Raw genomic sequence first — 24,861 nt, 5'->3', positions numbered from 1 at the left:
GGCCACGTCGGCGTCGGCGCGACCACGTGATCCGGAGGGCCCCGCCCCTCCTACCCGGGCTGCCATCTTGGGGCGGGGCTTGGAAGTGCCAGGAATTGAAACAGGTTTCTTGGTTTGGGGTCCATTCGTCCCTCACTAGGCAAGTGGCTGGGAGAAGGCAGTGGCACCCCACTCCAGTACTCTTGCCTGGAAAATCCCATGGATGGAGGAGCCTGGTAGGCTGCAGTCCATGGGGTCGCGAAGAGTCGGAAACGACTGAGCGACTTCACTTTCACTTTTCACTTTCATGCTCTGGAGGAGGAAATGGCAACCCACTCCAGTGTTCTTGCCTGGAGAATCCCAGGGACGGGGGAGCCTGGTGGGCTGCCCTCTATGGGGTCGCACAGAGTCGGACACGACTGAAGTGACTTAGCAGTAGCAGGCAAGTGACTGACCCTTCAACTCTTCTAGTTAGTACAACGAATGAAGGATATAAAGGAGCACCACTGAAATTCAGGTTAATGCATGTAGGCAGAATGAGGGAAATGGAAGATCACCACTGAGCAAACAACTGATTGTTAACTCCAAGATTCGTGGATCCATGCTAAAAACTGGTGGGGAAGAGGATTTTTGCATTATCTCAAAGTATTTCCCCCCGAGATACATAACAGCTACAAAGAGAAAAGTAATTTTACAGGGGCGACACCATCTTTAGCCCATTGAGCAAAGTCAGCGTCGTTAGAAAAGACAGTGACTTCATGGAGTCACCATGGGATACAGAGAAGGACATTCTGAGTGGCATCTCCGTGGAATTCTGTGCAAAATGCACAGCCTTAATCTGATAGAGCAGATACCAGAGAAACTAGGGATACTCTACCTAGGGATATTCTACCTAGGTCGCTGGCAGTTCTCTTTAAAAATGTCATGAAAGACAAAGGCTGAGGAACCATCACAGAATGAGGAGACTAAGACGTGGAAAGGCAACTGGGATCCAGGATCAGATTCTTGCCTTAGTCTGGGTTGTTATAACAGTATCTCACAGACTGGCTGGCTTAAACAGCACATTTACTTCTTACAGCCTGTTCTGAGTGGGGGTACCTGCTCCTGTTAAGAAATGCTTCTCTCTTTGCAGCCGGCTGCCATGGACCTGTTAGGAATTGGCTCCTTAAATCGGAGGACGGCAGACTATTTGGTATTTCACACAGCACAGTTCTTTTTATGTCTCCATTTCCCTACCTCCAGTGTTTGACCTTCAGCGGGTCCCTATGAAGGATTCAATTAGTGGCCAAATGCTGTAGCTGACAAGGTATTTGGTTGTGAGTGGTTTTGAGTTTCCTACTCAAGAGGGGTAGGTGTGTGTACGTGTGTTTTCTTCTCAGACTGAACCCCAGCCTCTTGTTTCTGTTTTCCCTTTTTGCCTATGAAACAAAACCCAAAATAGAAACAAACAAAAAACTGAAGGGATTTAAAGAAAAAAACCCATCATTCCCAAGATTCTGCTTTTTAATCATGACATGAAATCTAGCAGTCAAAAAATATTTGGTAACAACTACCACGGCTTCTGTCTCCATGGTCAGGACACCATAAACGGTGGGTGTGGACGTCATAAGAGTGTGCATGAAGGAGCTCCCCTACGGTGAGTTAACAGCTCTGTATATATATATTTTTTTCCTGCCATGAGGCATGTAGGATCCTAGTTCCTTGGCCTAGGGATCAAACCTGGGTCCCTTGAAGTGGAAGCTCAGTCTTAACCAACAGACTGACCACCAGGGGAGTTCCCAACAGCTCTGTATTTTGACTGTGGTGGTGGTTCTAGGAATCTGTACAGGTGACAGAGTGGAATAGAACTACACACACACATGAGTGCCTGTGAAAGCTGAGGAAATCTGAATAAGGTCTAGAGTTTAGTTCACTGCGTTGTATTCACATCATGTTCCTGCATGACAGTGTGTTAGGGTTAGGTAAGATGTAAGCTGGGTGAGAGTACAGGAGACGCTGCACTGTTTTTTTGCAACTAATGTGTCTATGGTTAATTTAAAACAAACAAACAGAACTTCCCTGGTGGTCCAGCACATGCTTATACTGCAGGGGGCACTTGTTTGATCCTTGGTCAGGGAACTAGGATCCAGCATGTCACAAGGCAGCCCCCTCCCCCCAAAAAAAGTTTCTGCTTGAGATGGTTGCGGGTTGTCAACTGCCAAGCCTCCTGGGCAACCCTTGTGACTCTTTTCTCATCAACTTCTGTCATTCTGTGACTTGTGATTAGTTGCCTCTCCACTTTCACAGTGGATTATGGGCAAGATATATTCTTATCCCTGAAATGATTCTTAACATTCATTGGCTGAGCTTCCTACCCATCTAACATTTTGAAATCAGCAACATTGTTCAGTTTGCAACATGTTTGACAATGCACTTATTTCCTTCATATATAAAGAGTTTCTACAAATGAATGAGGCCAACATATCAAAAGGTGGACAAGGAATTCCCTGGTGGTCCAGTGGTTAGGGCTCTGTGCTCTCACTACCAAGGGCTTGGATTCCATCCCTGATTGGGGAACTAAAATCCTGCAAGCCAAAAAGAAATTTTAAAAGGTTGGCAAATGATTAGCAGTAAACAAGTGCCTTAAAGCATGAAAATATTCATACACACATAAAAGAAACATGAGTTCAGATTACAGTGAGCTGCTGTGTTTCACTCCCTAAGCTTTTCAAAAATAACAGGTGGTACTGAAGACTCTTGAGAGTCCCTTGGACCGCAAGGAGATCAAACCAGTCTATCCTAAAGGAAATCAACCCTGATATTCACTGGAATGACTGATATTAAGGCTAAAGTCCCAATACTTTGGCCACCTTTTCCAGCCGACGCACTGGAAAAGACTGATGCTGGGAAACATTGAAGGCGAAAGGAGAAAGGGATGATAGAGGATGGCATCATTAACTCAATGGACATGAAGTTGGGCAAAGTCCAGGAGACAGTGAAGGACAAGGAAGCCTGGCATACTGCAGTCCATGGGATCACAAAGAGTCAGACATGACTTAGCGACTGAACAAGAGCAACACTGAAGGAATGGAGCAAGGGGTACACCTCACCAAGAGGTGTGTACATGGAGGCATTCTCCTTAGAAGGCAATATTGCAATATTCTTCCAAATTAAAAATGAATATGCCTTTTGATAATTCTAGGAAATTACCCTATAAATTCAGACATGCCCCAAACATGTACAAGGTTGTCTGTTGCAGGATCTTTTATAGCAGAGGTTGGTCAATGACAACCTGTGGGCCAAATGTGGCCAGCTGTGTGGCTTTGTAAATAAAGTTTTATTGGCACACAGCCACATCCACTCATTTATACATTACCCTTGGCTACTTTTGAGTTGCGAGGGCCAGAGCTGAGCAGTTGGAACAGAGACTGCCTGACCCACAAACCCTGAAATATTTACTCTCTGGTCCTTGACAAAGTCTGTTGACCCCTGATTTATATGAAAAGCCCAGAATAACCTTATCCCTTGATAAGTGTCTGGCAAAATAAATTGTGGCATTCCCAGAGCAAAACAGAAGGCAGCTATTAAAAAGAGAGACTGGGGGACTTCCCTATGGTCCAGTGGTTAAGAACTTGCCTGCCAAATGCAGGTGACCCAGGTTCAATCCCTGGTCCAGGAAGATTCCACATAACATGGGACAGCTAAGCCTGTGAGCCAAAACTGCTGAGCCCAGGCGTTGCAACTACGTAAGCCTGCATGTTCTAGAGCCCATGCTCCACAAGAGAAGCCACTGCAACTAGAGAGTAGCCACTGCTCACCACAACTAGAGACACCCGGAGCACATAAACGAAGACCCAGCACAGCCGAAAATAACATTAATTTTTCTTTTTCTAACAAGAGAGATGGGAGGGGTTTCCGCTCACGGAGGTGGGGAGGGCATCGTTTTTCTCTCTACACCCTTTTGTACCGGTTTATTTTCGGCCATATCACCCAGGGAAGTCCCTGTTTTATTCTTTAAGCCATTATAAATAAAAGTGGACCTTCGCAAAGGACGGAGCGGGTGATGGCCCTGGGGCCGAGGTCATTGTGCCATTAGAGACTCAAGTACCAGGAGTGCCGTCAGCTTGGGCAGGGTCTCCAGTCTCGTCTCTCAGCTGTTGAGACAGACTTGAAGAGTCTGCACCACGTGTCGGTGTGTCCTGATTCTCCAACCACCAGATCAAGCCTCTGGACAAGGAAAGGTGCAAAAGGAAGTCAGGGCCAGGCTGCCCACGACAGCCTGGGCTGGGTCCCTCAGTGGCACCCACGAGCTCCCTCAGGACCTCTGAGACTGTCCTTTGGCCATCTTCCAGCTGTGGCATGGGACCTCCTGCCATTTTGTGCCAGGGCAGCAAGGCTGAGCAAGCGGCCCCTCTCCTACCACTGCCAAGACTGCCCTGCCCTTGGCTCAGTTGCCTCCTGGGACTTCCCTGCCCACCCACGGAACCCCATCACCAGCCCCAGGGAGTTTAGCTTAGAAGGAACCTCAGGCAGGTGGCAACGCTTCCATCTGGAATTGTTTAATGTGTCTACTTCTTACACGCATAATTATAAAAGAATAAGAATTGACAAAAATATTTTCTTTCCGTAATATGTAGAGGTGGTTTGTCTCTCTGGTGGGATTTTTTTTGTTGTTGGGTTTTCTTTTTTTTTTAAACCCGCCCCTGGCAGAACTCTTGGCGGGAGGGAAAGGAAGAGTAAGGATAACCCTGAGGTGGGGAGGGTTCCACTCCCAACCCTGGAAGCCCGGTCAGTGTGGGCCAGGCAGAAACGTGGGACCAAATGGCCTGGCTGGAGAGGGGGCAGCAGCCGCTGGCCAGCAGAGCCCCAGCCGGTCACGTTTCAGAGCCTGCCTGAAAGCTGGGGGAGAGCCGGGCCGGAGGGCTGCCCACTCCCCTGTGCACTTGTGGTCTGCTGGGCACACGGCTCCTGTCTCGGGTGCTGGCTGGGGTGAACCCTGCGGCCAGTGGCAGACCCAGATTCTAGATTTAGGCGCCCCTAGCTTTCTGTCTTTTAAATAATAAAGAAAAACGCCCCCCCCCCCCACACCCCGCCAAAAAAAGAAATCACAAGAAGTGGGCGCAGGTGGGGAGGACAGGCAACCGCATGCTCCTGCACCGATGGCGATGGCGGGGCCTGAGCCTAGGCCTGGCTACCCCACCCCGCCCCAGCCCGGGGGAGCGGCACAAAGGCCAGGCAGCTCTGAATCTCCTCAGGCCTCCACGCCCAGTGGAGGTGAGGCTCCCAGACAATGGGGAGTGGAGGGATGGCTTGAGGAAGTGCTTTGTGGACGTTGGCCTCAGTGCTCCATCCTGGCAACCCTTGAAGCAGCAGGCAGAAAACCCAGGAGCATGAACAAAAACGATCAAAGGCATGGGGGCGAAGGTGGTGGCTCCCGGGGCGGGCAGTCCCGGGGCGGGCCAGTGGGAGGAGGCGCGGTGCGGGGCCTGTGAGGCCACCCGGTTCCTCCTGCCCCCAGCGTGCGCGATGGCGGCTGTGGAGCCACTTGTGCTCTGACTGTGCAGGCCCCTCCCGAGGCGGCCCCGGGCTCAGAGGTGTTCCTGAAGAAAGTGCAGCAGTGTGACTTCATAGTGCTCACCGGACTCGGGGCAGCGGATGCTGTGTCTCTCGTTGGGGTAGATCTGGGTGGAAAGAGAAGGCAAGGCTGGTGGCACGGAGGACCCTGCACCCTGAACCTTGCCCTCTCAGTCTGGCTTCCAGCATCTCCCCTCAGGGCCTTGGTCCCACCTTGCCACCCTGGGAAGAGATCTTGCTTTGGAACTGAGGGACCCAGGTTCAAATCCCTCCTCCATGGACAACTTGCTGGGCAAGTGATTCTGGGCAAGTGACAGCCTCCCCCCATGAAAGCTGAGTGAAAAATTCAGACCTTGTAGGGTCTGTGTGGCCAGGCCAGCTAAGTAGATACGAAAGCATGTATGAAAGCCTTGAGAAGCTATGCTGCTCCTCTGTCCCCTAAACCCAGGGAGCGTGAGGAACTCACATCCGCAGAGGGGCTGGGGCTTCAAATCATGGAGACATTTGCTGCCCTCCACTTGAGCCACTGCATTTTACCAACAGGCCCCACTGGGGATTGGACACACCAAGGTTCCAGGAAGCCCTCGCTCTAGGAGGGCCTCCCCCCAGGCTTTGCCAGGTGCTTCCTGGGCCCTCTCAATAGCCAAGGGGGCGACCATCCCCTGAGAGAAGTGGCAGTGTGCTGGTGACGGGGGCCACGCCCAGGAATCACCCAGCCCCTGAGACCTGGCTGAGTGGAAGCAGACTCTCAGGCGGGTGGTGGCGGTGAGGCGGGTCTTGCTTCTGGCCATGGAGTGAGGGCTCCTGGGGCAGGTGTGAAACCTGCTCCACACCCTAGGAATGCATCTAACTGCTCAGAGACCTTCCCTCCTCCACCCTTGCTTTCAGTATTCCATCCTGGATGAGTCACAAGTCTCATCATACTGTCCCCAGCTCAGAGGAATTGCCAGGCTGAGATCAAGACCTGGACTCCTGGGTCCTACTGCTCCCACAGCTTCACAGGTCCCACGCCTTCAGGGCCCGGGGCAGTGGCATGACCTGGGACAGACATCCACCCCTCTACACCACCCTGGGTCCTGGGTGCCTGGTCACTTCCTCTTCCTGAGTTGTGAGGGCAAGGAGAGGCTCATCTGGCTCCCCACTCTGCTCCCAACCCCCAGTCATGGGCCTGGTCTGCAGCAACAATGTGATGTGTGAACAAGTTTGGCCTGTCAGCCTCCAGGCCAAGTGATTCAGGGTGTCTGAAGCAGAAAGTGGGTGTGTTCCATCCCCCCTCTCCCACCCCCCAAGGGAGCATCCTGTCTCACTTTCAACTTCCCCTGGGAGGCAGAGGCACAAGTCTCCAGGCCCCCATGTGCCAAATGTTCTTCCTGAGAGCACTCATTTGACCCTCAACACCTCTCAGAGGCAGGGGTTATCAACCCCATTTCATAGATAAGGAGACCAGGCCCAAGGTTAAAGGACCTGCCACCTGTGGTCACTCAGGGAGAGAGGGGCTACCCCAATCAGAAGACTCAGGCCTTCAGGCTCAGAAGGGACACTTGAGGATCCACCCTGGCTCTGCCTGACTCCTCAACTCTGATGTGCAGCTGCTGCTGGCCTGTGTCGGGGGGGCATGTGAGGTGGAGGGCAGAGTTGCTCCCAACAGCTCCTCGCCCTGTGGGAGCCCCGCCGCCCTCCTGCCCTGCCTGGCCAGTGCATGCACAGGCATAGATCTTGAGGCCTGTCCCTCCTGCCCGGTGACCTTTAGTTTTTCCATCTGTTGAATGGCAACGTGTCCTCCCCTGACAGGACTGAGCACGTGAAGGTGTCCAGGATGCAGAAAGACTGCATGGCGGCAGCAGGTAATCAGATCTGCCCTTCTTACCTCCAGCATCAGGCCTTCCCCAACCAACCCCCACCCCCCCGACCCTCCCACCCCCCGACCCCGTCCCACCCCTGGAGTCCACCAAGCCTCTCGCTCCCCACTCTTGGCCCCTTTCCTGCCGGGACAACTGACTGGTGCATGTCCCACTGGCCCCATGGGCCTCTGTCTACATGGCTGCCTGAAAGATGACCAACCTTTCCTCACCCTTAGAAAAAAATACAGCCCTCCCCTGAGACCCACTCCCAAAGCCCGGCCCTTTACCGCAAAAGCCCCACCCTTACCACTGAAGCTCCACCCTCTCATGAGGGTGCTCGCCTGAGACCCCCGCCCTAACTGCTTAAGCCCCGCCTACCACTGGAGGCACTGCCCACCTGGCCACGCTGGTCACCGGGCCCTGGTCCTCAGCTCTTCTGCTGGCTGCAACCACGCTGGTCTCTTGTCCCTGAGCTGTCCCCTTTCACTAATCTCCTGTGTCTAGTGTCCTCCACAGCCGACCCCTAGGCCTAGCTGAGTCCCCACTCACTCATTAGCATCCTTAAAAGTCACCTCCTCAGGGAATTCCTCTCCGACCCCTGTTCAAGGTAAACCCCAACTCCCCCGCCCCCGCCTCATACTTTCTGGGTGGGGTTCCAAACTTCAAAGCAAGCTTCTTGGTTTAAAATAACCCATGTGCTCCTGCAGTAAGAGCGTGTGCTCCCCCAGTTCCCAGAGGTGGCCAGCAGAGGGCGGAGTGGACCGCGAGACATCTATTGAATGGACTCGGGGACCCAGGGAGGAGCCAGGCAGTCAGATGTGAGGATGGGGGCAGGGACATGGGTTTCCTCCCACTGCCCCCTCCCCACCCACACTGCTGCCCACCCTGCGAGCTCCTGGGAGGAGCCACTCACCTGGAGCTGGTAAGGCTTTCCTGCGCGGATCAGCTGGGAGACAAGGAAATTTGTATGGAAAAAGTGCACGTTCTCATCCAGGAAGCCGTGCAGGATGAGTAGACGGTTGGGCCTGGAAGACAAGGTTGGGGTGAGGGTCAAGGGGCCGAACCCCCTTCTCCCACCCTGCCCCATGGAAGTGAGGAGGCAGCAGCAGCAACTTGGCACCAGATGGTGGAGCAACTGAATGATCTGGTGTGACTGGCACATCTGGGAGACGCCTGGCCAGGAGGGGAGGGTGTGGCCGGTGGTACCTGGAATGCCCTGAGGTCCCAGAAGCTTCTGAAATGTGCTAGACCTGCCCCACCCAACACCACCAGTGGCTACCAAGCACTTGACGTGTGGCATGGGTGGCAGAGGATGATTCCTTTCGAAATTTTGACATAAAAATAGCTTATTGACGTGACACATGATCTAAAATTCACTCATTTTAAAGGGAACAATTCAGGGGCGTTTGGTGCATTCACAATGTCATGTAGCCATCACCTGGATCCTAAGTTACAGGACATTTCCATCACTCCGAAGCATACTCTATGCCCATGAGCAGTCGCTCCCAGTGCCTCCCAGTCCCTGGCAACCACCAGGCTTCTGTCTTTTATTATTCCAGTGAACGGAGATGAATGCAAAAGTGAATGGAAATGGCTGCAGAGCTGTGGGTTCTGAGCTTGGCTGCACCATGGTGGCCCCTGGAGTCCAGGTCACCCTCTAGATTAAAGAGAATGGCCTTGCAGGGAGAGAGGCCCGGGCAGGGTCAGTCTGGGACAAGAACCTTGGCACTAAAGGTGGGGCCAGGGTGGACGTTCACCAAACACAAGACACATCAGAAACAGCCACGCCATTTTCTTTCCAATGGGAAAATCAGAAACCAGTACCCAAAGCATACATGGAATATCAGAGCTGGGCCAACACACGTAGGTTTTACAACCACTGTGGACCTGGGTTCTGAGGCAGAACCCACAAGACAGGGGGTTAGGGTTCAAAACAGACTCACGGGGCCCACGGCAGGCCACGTGCTTAGGAGGTGAGGGGCACCAGGGTGTTCAAAGTAGTGTCACTCTAGAGCTTCCTCTCCATATTGCTGGGGGCAGGGCTGGGGGCTTCCTTTCCTCCTTGGTCCAAGAGAACCTGGGGGCCTGCTTTCTGTGAGGAGGATGGAGCAAGGGGAGGGGACGCCGGCAGACAGAGAGACAGGTGTGGAAGCCACGCCCACCCGGCCCCAGGAGAACCCAGCTTCACGAGGGCTGGCTTTGGTGACCCGGCAAGCGGGCAGCAGGGGGCCTTACTCATTGGGCAGCTTCTCCACGTGCAAGGCCACGGAACCCGCCTCATAGCCAAGCTGGTTGTTCTCTGGGACATCCATGTAGCGTTCTGTGTAGCCCGTGTCGTAGGCCATCCATACTGTGACTGGGGCGCCTGCGATGGCCACCTGGGGGCCACCGTGGGTGAAGGGGTGCAGGAGAAAGAGAGAGACACACACACAGAGGTCACATCCTGGGAGCCTGCATTTGGCCTGTGGTCCCGGGGCCACCCCGGAGAACATGAGGAGCGGGCATGCACACGGGGGCTGGTGGGGAGGGGCCCTCCGCGTGTCTCCCCTGTGGACCGTGCACTGTCGTGGGAGGGTGGGTGAGCTGGGCGAGCGCTCAGGCTGGACTTGGCCCCTCCCTGGGCCCACTGCCTTCCTGCCTCCTCCTCCTCATCGCCCTGGCAGCGCCGCCGGCCTGGGGGCCCCTCCCCCGACGCTCTCCACACCATGCCCCACCTCTGCCCGTCCGGGGCCGGGGTCCCGAGCTCAGCCTCCCACAGAGAGCTGCTGGCGGGGTTTTGTGCAGCCGGACGCCATCCTGGGGTCAGCAGTGGCGGGCAATGAGGAGGGGGGCTCGGCCCCGTGGGGCTGCTGCGGGGAGAAACAGCCACGTGGCAAGGCCCCTGCCGAGATGCCTCCCCCAGGGGGGCGGGCTCCAAGGGGCACGGGGGCGCTGGCAGACATGGGGGAGAAGGCGGGGTGGGACCCACCTTGAACACCTGGGGCTTGTGGATCAGCCCCATGAGCGAGAGGAAGCCTCCGTAGGACCAGCCGTGGATGGCCACACGGCTCAGGTCAATGAAGCCATACTTCTCGGCCACGAACTGCAAGCCCTCCACCTGGTCCTCGATTTCCACCTGGCCCTGGGGGATGAGGCCGGGTACCCCTCAGCGGCCTCCTCCCAGGCCCATGCCCCACTGTCTCCCTTCCCTCGCAGGGGGCCCTCTCTGGAAGTCACCCTCTCTCCAGGCCTTGTGCAAACCTCTTGGGGTGCTGGTCAGCTGGACCTGGCACCAACCCTGCCCTGCCATATCCTGGCTGGCTCTGATAAAGTCTCATCCTCTCTCTGGGCCTCAGTTTCCCCATGCCCAAAATGAGGTTAACATGAAGAGTACAGGTTTTACAGTGGGTGTGAGGATGAAATGAAATGTGAGGTGTCCTGTATTCAGAGGCCTGGTGTGTGCCAAGACTCAAAGAGCTGGTGTTATCACCACCACCAGCACCACCACCTCCATCCTCATCACCACCATTATCACCATCAAATGCCTCATCACCAGCATCAGCCCCACGACCATCAATATCCCCACCAGCCCCACCATCCTCACCATCACTTCCACAGCCGCCAGTGCCTATCTGGCCTAGCCCTCGGGGCTGCCTGCTGATTGGGCCTATACTGACATGCCTGGCTGCACCTGGGTCTTAGGCACCAGGCAGGGCATATGTATACCTCTCTCAGCAGAGTGGACATTCCTCTAGTTCCACAGGCCGTCCCACTTAGAACTGACACCCTGGCCAGGACTGTCCTTGAGGAAGGTGCTTCAGGGCCGGCCCCAAACCCCAGGTCCCCCCACCTCCAGCACACAAGAAGGGAATGGGAAGAGACATTACCATCTGGTTTTTAAGAGCCCCTTCAAATCGAAGCCCTCGCTGACAGGAGCCCCTGCCGTCAATCACGACCACAGCATAGCCCAGGGATGCCAGGGTGTTGAGCCGCAAGTACTTGATTCCTTTGAAGGAGTTATTGACCAGCTGCACCTGTGGGGAAGGCAAAGCTGGTGTGAGTCTGAAGATGAGGCCTGCATACTCTATCATGAAGACTATGGGTGGCCCAGGAGAAGAAGGCCCCTGCCCCAGGTCCTCCCTGGGATTACTCCCTTATTTCTTCAGCTACATTTTCCTTCTTTTCTACCCCTCTATTATATCTAGAAACAGACACAGAAGCTGATGGGGAGGGTGGCAGGCTGGTGGTGCCGGGCGGTGTGTCCCCCAAGTAATGTGGCTTATGCTGGTCCTTACTTTGGCACAATTCATGTTTGGGGCCTCATCATCTTCTGAGTGGTGCCCTGCTGGCTGTAGGGTGTGACAGCACCTCTGGCCTCTATCCACTAGATGCCAGGAGCACCCCCACCCCAGCTGTGATGACTACAAATGTCCCCAGATGTCATCAAGTGTCTTCTGGGGGACAGCCACCCCAGCTGAGAACCACTGTCTTAGATGCACCTGCTTGCCAACCTGCCTGCCTGGCCTGTCCCCTTCTCAGAGGGCTGGGCCCAGGGCTCCAAGCTGGTGACGAGAGGTAAGAGTGGGTCACTGCTGGGTGGGTGGCCCAGACACACAGACGGGGTTTAGGGGGGCTTCCCAGAGGGACAGGGAGTATCACCAGGTGAAGAGGGGAGGAGGCTGTGCAGTGAGGTCAGTGGGGATGGGCAGCAGCGCTAGGAGGGGCCCCGTGAGCCCTGGGTGGGTGGGGGGTATGGGGGAGGGGCATATGGGGGAGGGGCGTGCCCACCTGTGGGCCTCCATACACAAAGAGGACAGTGGGGTGCTTCCTCCCTGGCTGCACGGAGTGGGGCTTATAGATCATGCCGTAGAGCCGCACGTCTGACCGCGTGTGGAAATGGAAGATTTCTGGAGGCACGTAATCCGGGGGGCAGCCTGTGGAGACAGAGTGGCTGTGGCTCCGAGGGTCAGGGTGAGCCAAGGCAGGCTCAAATCTGAGCGGGGCTCACGTCTGGCTGGACCCACACTCCCCCAAACCCAGAGGGTGGACCAGAAGCACCCCATCTTCTGTGCTTCCTGGCAGTTATAACCAGAGTCTGCAGGCTAGAAGTGGCCTGCACCCTGGGTGCCTGCTCGGGCCAGGCCATGGTCTGGACTGGGACCCTCTCCAGAGCCCCCAACACCAGCTCCTCTCCCCCGGAGATGACAGCAGCTCTGCGATCTGATTAAGGTTGGTTTTATGGTCAGGGGGAGGGGTCTTCTCTCTGATTTTTATGCTTACCTCTGCTTTTGCAAAGCAACACTGGCTTTTCAGTCCAGTGGTGAAGAGAACTCTTTTAAGTTTCTTTGAGTAAACAGGGTGTCAATTTAAAAGGCAAATAAATAAGTCAACAGTGATATAGGCCAGGGGTCCACAAGTGTTGACTGTAAAAGGCCAGGTAATATTTTTGGTTTTACATGCAAAAGAGACATCCTGTGTGCTGGGCTGTCACCACACTTGTCCCTCTGTACCCTCAGGGGACTGGGTCCAGGGCAGCCCCCAGATACCAAGAGCCGCAGATCCTCCAGTCCCCCGTATAAGATGGCATACACACACCCTCCCGTGTGCTTTCAGTCACCTCTGAGTTACTTAGTATACCTGATACAACACAAACGCTATGTTAACTAGCTGTAAACACAGTGTAAGTGCTAGGTAAACGGTTGCCGTGCACAAGTCAGGTTTTGCCTTTTGGCATGCTCTGTGGCTGGGAACCTGTGGCCGTGGAGGGCTGTGTGCATTTGACTCTGCTGCGGCTGCCCAGAGAGGCCACAGATGAAGCCGAAGTGACTGAGCATGGCCAAGTGTGGCCAGAGGGCCAGCTTGTCCACTTCTCACAGAAGTGACCCACAAACACAGCCAGATTAGGCTTTGGGGGAAAACAGCGCCCCCATGTGCCTGCGTGCACATCCGGGGTGGGGCATCAGGACACCTGAGCCCCCTTCACAGCCCCTGTTCAGTGCTGGGTGGCACCTTGTCAGGCCCCTCTCTTCCCTCAGTTTCCTCATCTGTGAACCAGGGCCAAGTTCCAGGACTGGGCTGTCAGATGGAGAAGGCTGCTTATTTACTCTTGTTCTGGGGGCAGTGATGGTAACAAACTGCTTTCCAGCTCATTCAAAGTGTTGAAAGTATTAGTCGCTTGGTCATATCCGACTCTTTGTGACCCCATGGGCTGTGGCCTGCCAGGCTCCTCTGTCCACGGAATTCTCCAGGCAAGAATACTGGAATGTACTGCCATTTCCTCCAGGGGATCTTCCCGACCCAAGGATTGAAACTGGGTCTCCTGCATTGCAGGCAGATTCTTTACTGTCTGAGCCACAGGAAAGTCTGTCAACACCCACAACCCCCAGGGATCTTATGTCCTGTGGTGTCCTAGAAATCTACAAGGGGCAGCCCTGTGCTCAGGGGAGGGAGGCCTTTTTAGTGAGTGATCCCCACGGCGGGGTGCTCTGCAGAGTGTTCAGTTTACAACTCGTGGGCTGTCACGGGGCCATTCAGTAGGTAATGAAACATTTCAGAGATTACCTGAACTGACTGGCCTTCGCTTCCGCAGCTGGAATTGGAACCCGGGGTTACCCGGGTGGAGGCCTTGCCGCCCTGGAGGCTCCTGGGTTAATTAACCAGCTGCCTCCCACTCTGAGGCCCCTAGCAACCGACCCCAGGCAGGGGACATTTGCTCTGCACAGGTGCACTTGGCCCTGTGTAGGGGCCCCTCCGCCTGGCACAGCCAGCTCCGGCCCTTTGCATGTGCTCTCTCTGGGACAGCAGCACAGAAACTTGAGGCTGTCTCAGGGGCCCCACAGGACAGTGTGGGGCTGTGGTTACGCTCGATTGATTCTCGGGGCTCTGGGCCACTTGCTGCCTTCGCTCACCCACGTTATTCACCAGGGCTCGGGCGGCGATGCACGCGGTCAAGGTCCCAGGGGTCTGGGGTTACTCACTGGCTGCCTCCATCATGCTGGCCCAGAACCGGGGCTGCTTGTGCAGAGGGTCGTCGTCGGGGCCGCTGAGCTTGTAGACGTGCACGCAGGGTGGTGTACCCACGCTGCTATAGTGGCTGACGAACATGTCGAAGTTCTGCAGGAGGGATGGGGCGCTGAGACCGCGGGGTGCCTCCCATCACCCCCGCTGTGCTGGCACCTTCCCCCATCACCTCCACCTGTATCTGCTGCCTGCCGTCTACACCCTGTGCGGTGTGTTTGCTCGTGTGACCCTGCTGTTACCACCACCCCTACCCTGAAAGGTTAGAGGAGCCTGTCCCCTGACCAGGGGGGTCCTGGGTGCTGACTGTGGGACCTGGGGGTGGGTTGAGACCCAGACCTGCCCATCTTGCTGGTCCTACAGCTGGCAGACTACACTGCCTACTTGTCTGGGTCCAGAATGGCCCTGTGGTCATGTTCCAGATTGCTGCCTGATATTCTGGAATGTTCCAAGGGAGGGTACGTTGGGGAGGGGCCCACCTGGCTCATGGAGCAGCTGTGGGAGAAGCCAGGCGTGGTGAGGCGCACGATCTCGCCGGCCACCTCGTAGCTGACCACATAAAGGTGGTGCTCCAGGGGTGTGTCCTTCGTGCCTTGGAAGTACACCAGCTTCGTCTCCTCGTTGACCCAGATCTGCAGGCGGCATGGGGGCTCCTGGTGACATGGCCCCCGGGGCCTCCCTCCCCGCCCCCAGGGAGGGCTCAATGTTCTATGAACAGGGAGGACTGTTCTCCCAGAGCTGGCTTCAGCCCGCCGGCTGGAGAGCTGTCTGGGAGTCTGTCCTGGATCCTGCAGGGAAGAAGCCCACTCCACTAGAGCTGGGCTAACCACATGTTCTCTGGTCCGACTTGGAATCAGAACTCCCAGTCTGGACAGCTCCTTCCAGGCGGGCCCAGAGCTGCTAGAGGGGGACTGAAGGCACAGTGTGGGGGGATACCGAGGCTGAGGGAGGGCCTGTCCTGGACCCAGCAGCCCCCAGTCCTGGTCCCCAGTAGGGACAGCCCACCCTCTGACCCAAGTGCTCAGGGTTAAGAAGTGGTAACTCCCTGCTCTGCTATTTCCTGGAGGAAAAGCCCGTCAGACCTGGGCGTGGTTCTCAGGCAGTGACCTCAGGAGGAGGGGGAAAGAACCTCATTCTGGGGATGGAAGAGGCACTGCCTTGCTAGGCTGACCGTGCAGCACAGATGCTCTGAACAGGCCTTTATGCCCCTGGGGACTGCTCCCAAGGAGGGCACTGGAGGGGCAAATTCCAAATGAAGGCACAGCGATGCCCCAAGTGCTCTTCAGATGAGAGAGCTGATGATAGCTGGAATGTCCTAAAGACAGGCTGGCTCCACCCTTACAGCACACCTCTCTGGGACCACAAGAAGTCATGCAACCCTACAAACCCTCTAAAATACTCATGTTCCTGTGCAAACAGGAAAGACCTACAGGGATTCCTCGCTGTGGTCACTTCTGAGGACGGAGGCAGGTCATGGGGGCCTGGGTGAGGATGGAAGGGGACCATATAGAGAAATTCAATTTTTACAACAAATGCTGATATGTTGGTTGTTGTGTGCTCACTGGAAAATAAATGCAGGTTTTCTGAAAATGGAGGATGTCATTGGAAAATCCCAAACCACCATAGTTAAGTTGTGTGCTGGTTTTGTTACCAAGACTGTGAGAAGCTGTGTGGGCGGGAAGCAGAGTCTGCAGGTGAGGGACCCACCCAGACCCGGTGCACAGGGGTGGAGCATGTGGCTGTGGGCAGGGACGGCACAGGGCATTCTTTCCTTTTCTCTTTCTTAAAATGTTGCTTTTTTTATTTTAAAGAAAATTTCTAGGTAAAAAGATAAGATGTGCAGAGGGTTAAACTTTGACCATGGAGAAAGGTGTTTTTTTTTCCAGCCGTGAGCACGGCATGGGAGATCTTAGTTCCCCTACCAGGGACTGAACCCAGGCCCTGGCAGACAGTACTGAGTCCTAACCACTGGACTACCAGCAAGTGCCCAGAGAAAGATTTTAATACTGTCCTGTGTGTCTGCCAGCTGCTAAAGGCCTTCAAAGTACTTTCAAGCAGGGTTCTCACCTGGGGCTGCTCTGCGCCCCCGGGCCATCTGACAGCCTCTGGACACATCTGTGGTCATCACAGCTAGGGTGGGGGCTAGGGAGGCTGCTCCACACCCACAGTGCCCACAGTTGGCCGGAGTGTCCACAGCACTGAGGGAGATACTGCTGTGGAGATGGGAGGGTTGGAGCTGTTTGAGGGCCCCATGTCGCAGCAAGGAAACCCAGGCTTAGTGCCTGGCTGGCTGGGCCAAGCGAGGCCATGAGCCCAGAGGCACCTCCAGCAAGACTCAAGCACAGCAGAGCCACCCAGTAGGCACAGGTGTAGTCCACTGTCATGGGCACCGTGCCTACGTTACCCGGGCCCAAGGAGGTCACTTGTCTCCTGATCGAGTGTTTTCACACTGCTGTTTCCTACCATATAAACAGTGCACGTTTGTGTGCTAACCTGAGTGTGCCCCGGGTGGTCTCGCCTAGAATCGGGGCTGTCAGATGAGGTGCAGGTTGACACTGGAATGGATGCCCTCTCTGCCCCCTGCCCAGGGGTGCCCAGGCCCCTTCTCTTGGCAGCACACGGGCCACCCAGCTCTGGGCTTTAAAAAGGTTGGCCTACATCTCCTCTTGGGCACTTGGGACAGTTTAGGTCTGTCTGAGTCTTTGGACCAGGACACCTTTATAAAAGCTGGGAGGGAGGGAAGGCTCCAGGACAATCTGATTAAGGGGTCTCTCTGTAAAGTGAGAATTCTGCAGACCTGACCCCCAGTGATGGATGCAGGGCAGTTCCACAGTGGGCCCCACCAGTGTCCATAGGTAGCTTCATGCAGTGGAAAGAGGCCAAGTGGACGCTCCTGGTGGCAGGGCAAATGGGCCAGGCCCCACCCACCAGGATCCAACAAAGGAAACACAGACAACCCTGCTTCCAGACCCAGGATCTCCTGCTGGTGGGAAGTGCAGCCCCCACGGCCCTCAGCTGCAGAGCAGGAGCAGGTGGCCAGGTCGGGGGCGTGGGGGTGGAGGAGCAGCCACAGGCTCTCAGGGTCTGGAGGGGTCAGGGCCATGTGTGCGTGTCTGTGCACGGGTACGTGCACAGGCGTGTGTGGAGACTCGGGTACCTTGGAGCCGTGCCTCGCCAAAACCTCCCACTCGCCGCTGGTCAGTGCGATCTCCTCCTTGATGGGGCATTTAAATTCATCTGGAAGGATAGGAAAAGAGGTGAAGGGGGCCCGGGGAAGCTGCGACGCAGACTCAAGGCACAAAATGGACTTGCGGCAAAGCCCAGGCAGCTGGGGGACAGGCAGGTGGACCGGCTGGGCCCCCGGCATGGGATGCAGGCCTGAGATCTGCATTTTTATCAAAAACATCCCATTTGGGGGACTTCCCTGGAGGCCCAGTGGTTATGACTCTGAGCTTCTCCTGCCTCCAAGCTTCCACTGCAGGCGGTGTAGATCTCATTCCTTGTCAGGGAACTATTAATAAGATTCCACATGCAGACTGGTAAAGCCAAAAACAAAAGGCACCCACTTTTAGAACCCTGTTGGCCAAACCACCTCCCTTCCAGGTCTTGGACTTGTGACTGGTTAGGACAGGTTGGGAACCAGATCTTGACTAATCTCTGGGACTGACCAAAGGCTCAGTGGAGTTACAGTAGGTTTTTTTGTGTTTTGGGGGGTGGGTAGGTCTCTCTCTTTTTATATATTTATTTACTTATTTTTGGTCGAGCTTGGTGTTTGTTGCTACACGTGGGCTCTCTCTAGTTGCAGTGAGCAGGCTTCTCATTGTGGTGGCCTCTTTTGTTAAGAAGTTTGGGCTCCAGGGCACACAAGCTTAGCTGCTTCCCAGCATGTGGAATCCTCCTGACCCAGGGATCGAACCTGTGTCCCCTGCACTGGCAGGTGGATTCTCAACCACTAGACCACCAGGGAAGTCCTCGCTTTAGAGTTCTTATCAGGTAAATAACAATATGTAATGTTTCTTGCCATGTGTTTGAAATTTTATACTGAAAACAGTTTATGAGCAGTGGCTACAGATCTTTTCTCTTCTCTTGGGTCTGAAGCACAATGTCAACATCTCCCTATGGAGGGGCAGATGTCCCCACAAAGATCCACAGAACAGAGACCTGGGCTAAGCGACCATCACCAGAGGACTCGGGAGGGACAGACACTCCTCTGTCCCTCACTCACTGCAAGGTGGGTGCGCCACTGCCTGCCCCCAAACCTTACCCGATGCCCACACCGTTGGGCCCACATGGGGAGCTGAGTCGCATGAGCCTCCTCTGGGGCTGGCGGCCCTGCCAATGCACTGCTCCGGCTCTATAGCCTCTGTGCCACTCGTTACCAAGCCGCCCCCACGAGACCCCCAGCGGGCCTGGGTGATGGCACAGCCTGCTGGTCCCCCTGCCTTGCTCCAACTCACTCTGAGCTCCTAAACCTTCTAGGTTCAAGCCCGTGCTCCTCACGGCCTAGAAGGTCCCACCGACCACACCACGCCTTCCCTCCCTTACCCTCCACTACTCTGCTCCAGCCACACGGGCCTCCTCACTGTCCCTCCCGCACACCAGGCCCAGTCCTGCCCCCAGGCCTTTGCACCGGCTGTGCCCTCTGCCTAGAGCACTGTGTGGCCACCTCTGCCACAGGTCCCCTGCCCTGTGTCACGTTATCCACTGATGTGCTCCGGGCCTCCTGGTGTCTTTCACCATCTCTGGATGTCTGCCTGCCTCCCCTCTAGAGCAGAGCTGTCCACACTTGTCTCTTTCTACAGTGACCCTCCCTGCGGGCAGGGCAGGGCAGCTTCTCCTATAAAGGGTCAGATGGCACAGCCTTGATACACAAAGGGCCTTGGCATGTCGGTGCTGGATGAACCCTGCTGCCAAAAGAAAGCAGTCATGGCTGTGATAGCCCTTCCAGACCAGGAACGGCGTTGGGAAAGGCCAGTCTCCTAATCACAAACACCCACTCCCTGTGGGGTGGGACCCGTGAACAAGCCGTGCACTGAACCACCGGCTTGAACTACAGGCAAGAGCGGTGAGTATTAGTCCGGCTTGCTCACCTTCCCCAGGGCTGAAGGGCTGAGTCCAGTCGTAGCCATGGGGCCGCAGGACAGCGGTGACTTTGTACAGGTGGCAAAAGCCAGTCTTGCACTCATTGGCGCGGATGAAGCAGAGCTCGTCTGCTCCCTCTGCTTGGGGGAAGGGGTAGAAGATGTCGTGAACCTGTCCGGGCAGAGAGAGGAGGTGTCATAAGTGGGGGTTGTGGCAGGAGCAGGTCAGGGGAACTTGGGCTATCTCTCTTTGAGAAAGGGGAGGCTTGGACAGTCTGGCCAGAGGGCAGTCCCTGCCAACCCTCCCTCCTGAGCTGGCTTTCCCACATTGAGGAGCTGGGGACCTGGGGGCGGGGACATGAGAAACCAGGTGCGGGAGGACAGGGCCCACACACCCCAGCTCTTACATTGATCCACACATCGGTGACCTCCTCATACACCACGTACGGCTGGACATCCCTGGGCACAGCCCTGGCGAAGGCCGCCCGCTGCTCCTCGTTGTCGGTGGTAGGGATGAACAGGGCTGGGGGCAGGAGGACCAGCTGGAGGCGCTGCTGGGGCCGGTCCAGGAACATGGCCCAGGCACTGGAGGGTGAGATGGGAGGACCAGAAACTCAGGGCCTGGTGCAGGCCAGTCGGGGCCTGGCACCCCCTGCCCATCCGTGTGCACGGTCGGAATGGCTCCTCCTCTGTCAGCTTCAGTGACACTCGAGCAAGTGACTGTGCAGCACATAAAGCCTCCCTGGCTGGCAGGCATGCCCAGGTGGGAGATGGGGGTGGTGGGGAGGGGGCTGGGGTGGGTGCTGACAAAACTGCACCATCCGGCTATTCTGCAAACACCTTGCGTCACTGGTGAACTTGGGCGACTTCTGCCAAATCCTCAGCCCTTATTTGTCCTTTGTTTCATATCTTGCTCTAAGTGGACAGTTAGCTTAAATCTTTTTGCTGTTTCTTTTTTTGTCGCAATGCACAGCATGCAGGATCTCAGTTCCCAGACCAGGGATTGAACCCTTGCCCTCTTGCAGTGAACGTGTGAGTCCTAACCACTGGACTGCCGGGGAAGTCCCAACTTCAATGTATTGTGGACAGAGATCTGTTGGGGTCAGAGACGGAAAAGTTGACTCTCAACAGAAAGACAGACCAGATGCCTTCATCATGGGCCACTGTTCCTTTCTCAAATACTCAACCCTGCCCGTGTTGGGTGAGTGGCCACAGAGGTGTGGCCATGTGCCAATAAAGCTTTATCTCTGGACACTGAAATATGGATTTCCTATCATTTCCATGTGATGAAATACTCCTCTTTGGATCCCCGGCCCCTGCATCACTGGAAAACGGAAAAGTCATTCTTGTGAGCTGCATGGTGACGGGCAGCCAGCCAGGTCTGGCCCCCGGCTATACTCTGGGGCTCTGGTGTAGTGTGTCTGCCCCAACCCAGGGCAGAAGTGACTGTGAGGGGTGTCTTGGACTCTGAGGGATGACACTCACTACTTGCCATCCTGGGTCCAGCCGGCCCTGGCAAGGTACTCGACCTTCGGGAAGAGCAAGCTGAATGGCTGCACCAGCTCCTTCTCCTGCGTCGACACGATCTAAAGTGGAACAGACAGACATGGGTTACCATCCGGCCTGGCCATGTGCTGCCACTGCTGTGAGGCGCTGTATCTCCCCAGAGCCACACACTGGAGCCCTAACTCCTGGGACCCAAGGAGGGGGCCGAACTTGGAAATGGGACAGTTGCTGATGTAATCAGTTAAGATGAGGTCATACTGGGTACCCCAACCCACAGGATGAGCATCCTTATAATAGGGCGAGATGTGGACACAAGCGCCACGCATCCTGTCTTGTGACACGATGCAGGGAGAAGGTGGCATCCCCAGGCCTCGGACAGCCAGGGAGGAAACTGCCCTGTCGACACTTTGGTTTCAGACCTTCAGCCTCCAGAACAGGAGATGACAGGCTTTGGGGACTAAGGGCTCCCAGCGGTCTGTGCTATGACAGCCTGCTGACTGGAAACCAAGGGTTCTGGCATGGCTGTTGCTGAAGAGCCAGGTGGCCTTGGGCAAGACAAGCCTCTGGCCCCTGCGGCTTCCTGGAGGTGACACGGGGCTAGCGGGGCATCTCCTGGGGAGGGTGGATGGGAGAGAGGCCAGCAGGGCCCAGCACATCCCACACCCAGGCCTGCCCCCAACCTCTGCATGCCCCAGCTGTGGGTTAGTGGGAAAAACCTCCCCAGCCATCTCAGGACCCTGCTCATCTGAGGGGGGGCCTGGAAGCATTTACAACAGCTGGTGGGGCTCGGCAAAGCCACTTAGCGCAGGTCCCTGGAGGATCCACCAGAACATTCTGGTCAGGAGTGGAGAAGGGGTTTGGTTGGGCCTGCTGCTGCTGCTAAGTCGCTTCAGTCGTGTCCAACTCTGCGTGACCCCATAGACGGCACCCCACCAGGCTTCCCTGTCCCTGGGATTCTCCAGGCAAGAACATTGGAGTGGGTTGCCATTTCCTTCTCCAATGCATGAAAGTGAAAAGTGAAAGTGAAGTCACTCAGTCGTGTGCGACTCTTAGTGACCCCATGGACTGCAGCCTACCAGGCTCCTCCGTCCACAGGATTCTCCAGGCAAGAGTACTGGAGTGGGTTGCCTGCCTTCTCCAAGGGCCTACTCGTGCTCAAACCAAAACCAACCCCTAGATCATGAAAATAAGTGTAGTTTATCTCAGGCACTTTTCTGAAATGTTACACAAGAAGCCGTTCTGGCAAAATACGAAGGGGCTTCCAGGCTCACCAGCCTGCTTTGATCTCTGACATGAGGGGCATCCCCCCCGACATCCTCACATGGAGTTGGGCATCGCCCCCACCCTTCTCCCCATAGCCTCCTCTGCCATCCTGGCTATGGATCCTGAGGAGTGACTTCCTGGGTGATGAGGACCCCCATCTGTGAGGCTGATTAGGTGACAGAGAGAAGGATCTGGAACACTGATGCGTCTGCTGAAGTGACAGATGAACTGCCCAGAGGTGGGGGCAGGGATACCCTTGGTTGAAGGTCAGGTCCCCCAGGTGACTGCACCCCCGCCCTCTGGGCAGCCCAACCCCTGCAGGGCCTCCACTCGAAGCTCACTCACAGGGGTCCCCCTCTCTGCACCTCAGGGCCACTCCCTGTCTGAGTCCCGGTTCAGGGTGATGGGGGGGAAGGGTGCGGCCTGGAAGCCAGGGCTCCGGGTGAAGCCTCTTTGGGTTCAGTTGGCCAGAGAAGCACCTGCCCTGGAGTGGGGGTTGAGGGGCCACCTGATCTCCCAGCACAGACCCCGGCCTCCCCTCATCTGGAGGCTTCTTCCAGGTGCCACACTTACCTTGCCCTGACTGTCGGTCTGGAACTCAGCCAGTTTCAAGGCGATCTTGGGGTTCTTGCTGCCTGCAGAAATGAAAGCAAGGTGGACCTGGCAGGTGGACCAAGAGAGCTGACAGCAGGTGCTGGAGCGCTGGCTGGGGGGGTGCAGGGGATGTTCCAAGGCTGTGACCCAGCTGACATGGGGGGAGGGGAGGAAGACACCCACTGTCCAGAGGTCCTTCTGTGGGTGTGTCACCCTCTCTGGCCCCCCCAGGCAGGAGTGACTGTGAGCCTGGACCATGGTCCCAAAGGTGATGTGGCTACATCTTTCCTGTGTAAGAACAGAGATCAGGCCTGGGCTGGTCGGGGGTCATGGGGGGACATGAAACAGGAGGAAGATGTCTCCCTACCTTGGGAGACCTTGAAAGCCGGGTGCAAGTTCGGCACATGCCCCTAATAAAAGCCCCCATGACGCACAAACAGGGCCCTTATCTGGCGACAGCTGGTGCTCAGCAGTCAGGAGGCAGGCAGCCGATAGGCTGGGGCAGCCGAGACAGGCTCTCCAGGGCGGGATTCAGTTCCTATGACACGTCTCAGCTTTGGCCCATGGCTCTAGCGCTCCAGCAGGTGATATTTTGGAGCTCCGCTTCCTCACCTTTCCAGCAATGGAAGGAAAAGACTGACCTCCCCATTCACACCAGGACCTAGGAGTTTCCCCAGGAAGGCTCTGCCTAGCACAGCCCACAGTCGGCAGGAACAAGTCTCTCGGAGGCTTCCACGGGGGCCCCAAAGATGCTAAACCTGGCCCGCATGAGTATTCTGTGTGGCTCACCAAGTTTGTTTTCCTTTTTTAAAGTTGTGTGACTGTGCCTAGCATGGCAAGTGGGATCTTGGCTCTCCAACCAGGGATCGAACCTGCACCCCCTGCACTGGAAGGCAGTCTTAACCACCGGATGCCAGGCAAGTCCTGCTAAAAGTATTTTTAAATAATTTGAGACATGTTTAAGAATTGGTAGATTTCTGGGACTTGGTGGTTCAGGGGTTGAGACTCGGAGCTTCCAATGCAGGGGGTGCAGGTTTGATCCCTGGTCAGGGGGCTAATATCCCACAAGCCTCTTGGCCCCAAACTGAAATATAAAACAGAAGCAATGTAATAAAAAAAAAATTCAATAAAAACTTTAAAAATGGTCCACGTTAAAAAATATAAACTGGTAGATTTTGTGGGTGAGTCTGGATTCCTGGCTTCTCTTGAGACATGGGGCGAACTGCGCTCTCACAAGGCAGTGAGTGCCCGATGCGCCCTCAGAGGGCCGCACCTCTACCACCTCCCCAGGGCGCCTGTCGTCTCCTGGGCCCCAAGGCAGGACGCCAGTCACCGCTGATGGTGGCGCTGGCCCGGCTGTTGTTCCCGAACCCAGCCTGCTTCTCTGGGTCTGTCCCTGCCTGGGTCCTGTGGGCCCATCCTGGTTGGTGCCTCACCGGGTTCCACGAGGCTTCAGACATCTCCAAGCTGCCCTGACCTCTCCTGGGCCCTGACCTATCCCAGGCCCTCACCTGTCCGGGGGTACCGGTAGGAGTCCGTCTTCCTTTCCTCCAGCGCAGGGGAGGGCACGTGGATGATCTCCACCTCGGACTCGTCCACTTCCTCGTACAGGATCCGCAGCGTCTTGCAGCCTTCTGACCCTGGGAGGGAGCCGGGCCCCTGCTGAGGGTGCCAGGCATCCCTCCGCTGTCCCCGACTCCTGCCCACACAGGACTTTGCTCCACCACGGTGGGGCCAGGACACCCAAAGCTGCCAATGCTTCCACCTAGGACGTCCAGCCTTCAAGCTGTGACGTCCAAGCTGCCCCATCTGTGGGACTTGGTCACATTCACCCGAGCAGACCAGCATTTGGGGCTGGAGCAAGAAAGGGTGCTGTGAACACTGTCACAAGAAGGAAGCGAGTAGCCAGGAGCTGCAAGTGGCACGGGGGCTGCCAGTGCCAAGGTCAAGGGATGGAGCCCATAGCCATTCCTTTTTCAGTTGCTGAGATGGGTCCCCTCTGCATCTTATACCCTCATCTAACTTGCTAGGGTGGACCAACATCATCC

At 56.0% G+C, this 24,861-nt stretch overlaps 1 protein-coding gene and 2 long non-coding RNA genes across 7 annotated transcripts in view; 2 read left to right on the top strand and 1 right to left on the bottom strand.

Annotated features, from left to right (window-relative positions):
• The first annotated feature begins 56 nt into the window (after positions 1 to 56).
• Positions 57 to 8,731, top strand: LOC121819612 (uncharacterized). The gene is made up of 3 exons (XR_006059884.2): positions 57 to 1,171; positions 7,324 to 7,376; positions 8,081 to 8,731. It is a non-coding gene; the product is annotated as an uncharacterized LOC121819612 (long non-coding RNA).
• DPP9 (dipeptidyl peptidase 9) overlaps positions 4,497 to 24,861 on the bottom strand; it is a 37,931-nt gene continuing 17,566 nt past the window's right edge. For 2 of the 5 annotated variants that reach the window (XM_060415562.1, XM_060415561.1), the window contains 14 exons: positions 24,325 to 24,453; positions 22,793 to 22,854; positions 20,936 to 21,036; positions 19,858 to 20,035; positions 19,460 to 19,622; positions 17,527 to 17,606; positions 14,849 to 15,001; positions 14,330 to 14,465; positions 12,141 to 12,286; positions 11,240 to 11,386; positions 10,342 to 10,494; positions 9,609 to 9,751; positions 8,287 to 8,398; positions 4,497 to 5,639 (listed from right to left, as the gene is read on the bottom strand). In XM_060415562.1, coding sequence (XP_060271545.1) covers positions 5,547 to 5,639; positions 8,287 to 8,398; positions 9,609 to 9,751; positions 10,342 to 10,494; positions 11,240 to 11,386; positions 12,141 to 12,286; positions 14,330 to 14,465; positions 14,849 to 15,001; positions 17,527 to 17,606; positions 19,460 to 19,622; positions 19,858 to 20,035; positions 20,936 to 21,036; positions 22,793 to 22,854; positions 24,325 to 24,453 — 1,796 coding nt within the window. In that variant the 3' untranslated portion in view covers positions 4,497 to 5,546. Of the gene's footprint in view, positions 5,640 to 8,286; positions 8,399 to 9,608; positions 9,752 to 10,087; positions 10,223 to 10,341; positions 10,495 to 11,239; positions 11,387 to 12,140; positions 12,287 to 14,329; positions 14,466 to 14,848; positions 15,002 to 17,526; positions 17,607 to 19,459; positions 19,623 to 19,857; positions 20,036 to 20,935; positions 21,037 to 22,792; positions 22,855 to 24,324; positions 24,454 to 24,861 lie in introns of those variants that run through there. The other 3 variants (XM_060415563.1, XM_060415564.1, XM_060415565.1) reach the window with 3 other exon arrangements.
• On the top strand, positions 17,602 to 20,710 carry LOC132659806 (uncharacterized). The gene is made up of 3 exons (XR_009600649.1): positions 17,602 to 18,600; positions 19,172 to 19,434; positions 20,424 to 20,710. It is a non-coding gene; the product is annotated as an uncharacterized LOC132659806 (long non-coding RNA).

The sequence above is a fragment of the Ovis aries genome, chromosome 5, assembly GCF_016772045.2.
Source record: "Ovis aries strain OAR_USU_Benz2616 breed Rambouillet chromosome 5, ARS-UI_Ramb_v3.0, whole genome shotgun sequence".
NCBI classification, from domain to species: domain Eukaryota; kingdom Metazoa; phylum Chordata; class Mammalia; order Artiodactyla; family Bovidae; genus Ovis; species Ovis aries.
The sequence above is the reverse complement of the archived record's forward strand: the minus strand, read 5'-3'. Positions and strand labels throughout refer to the sequence as shown.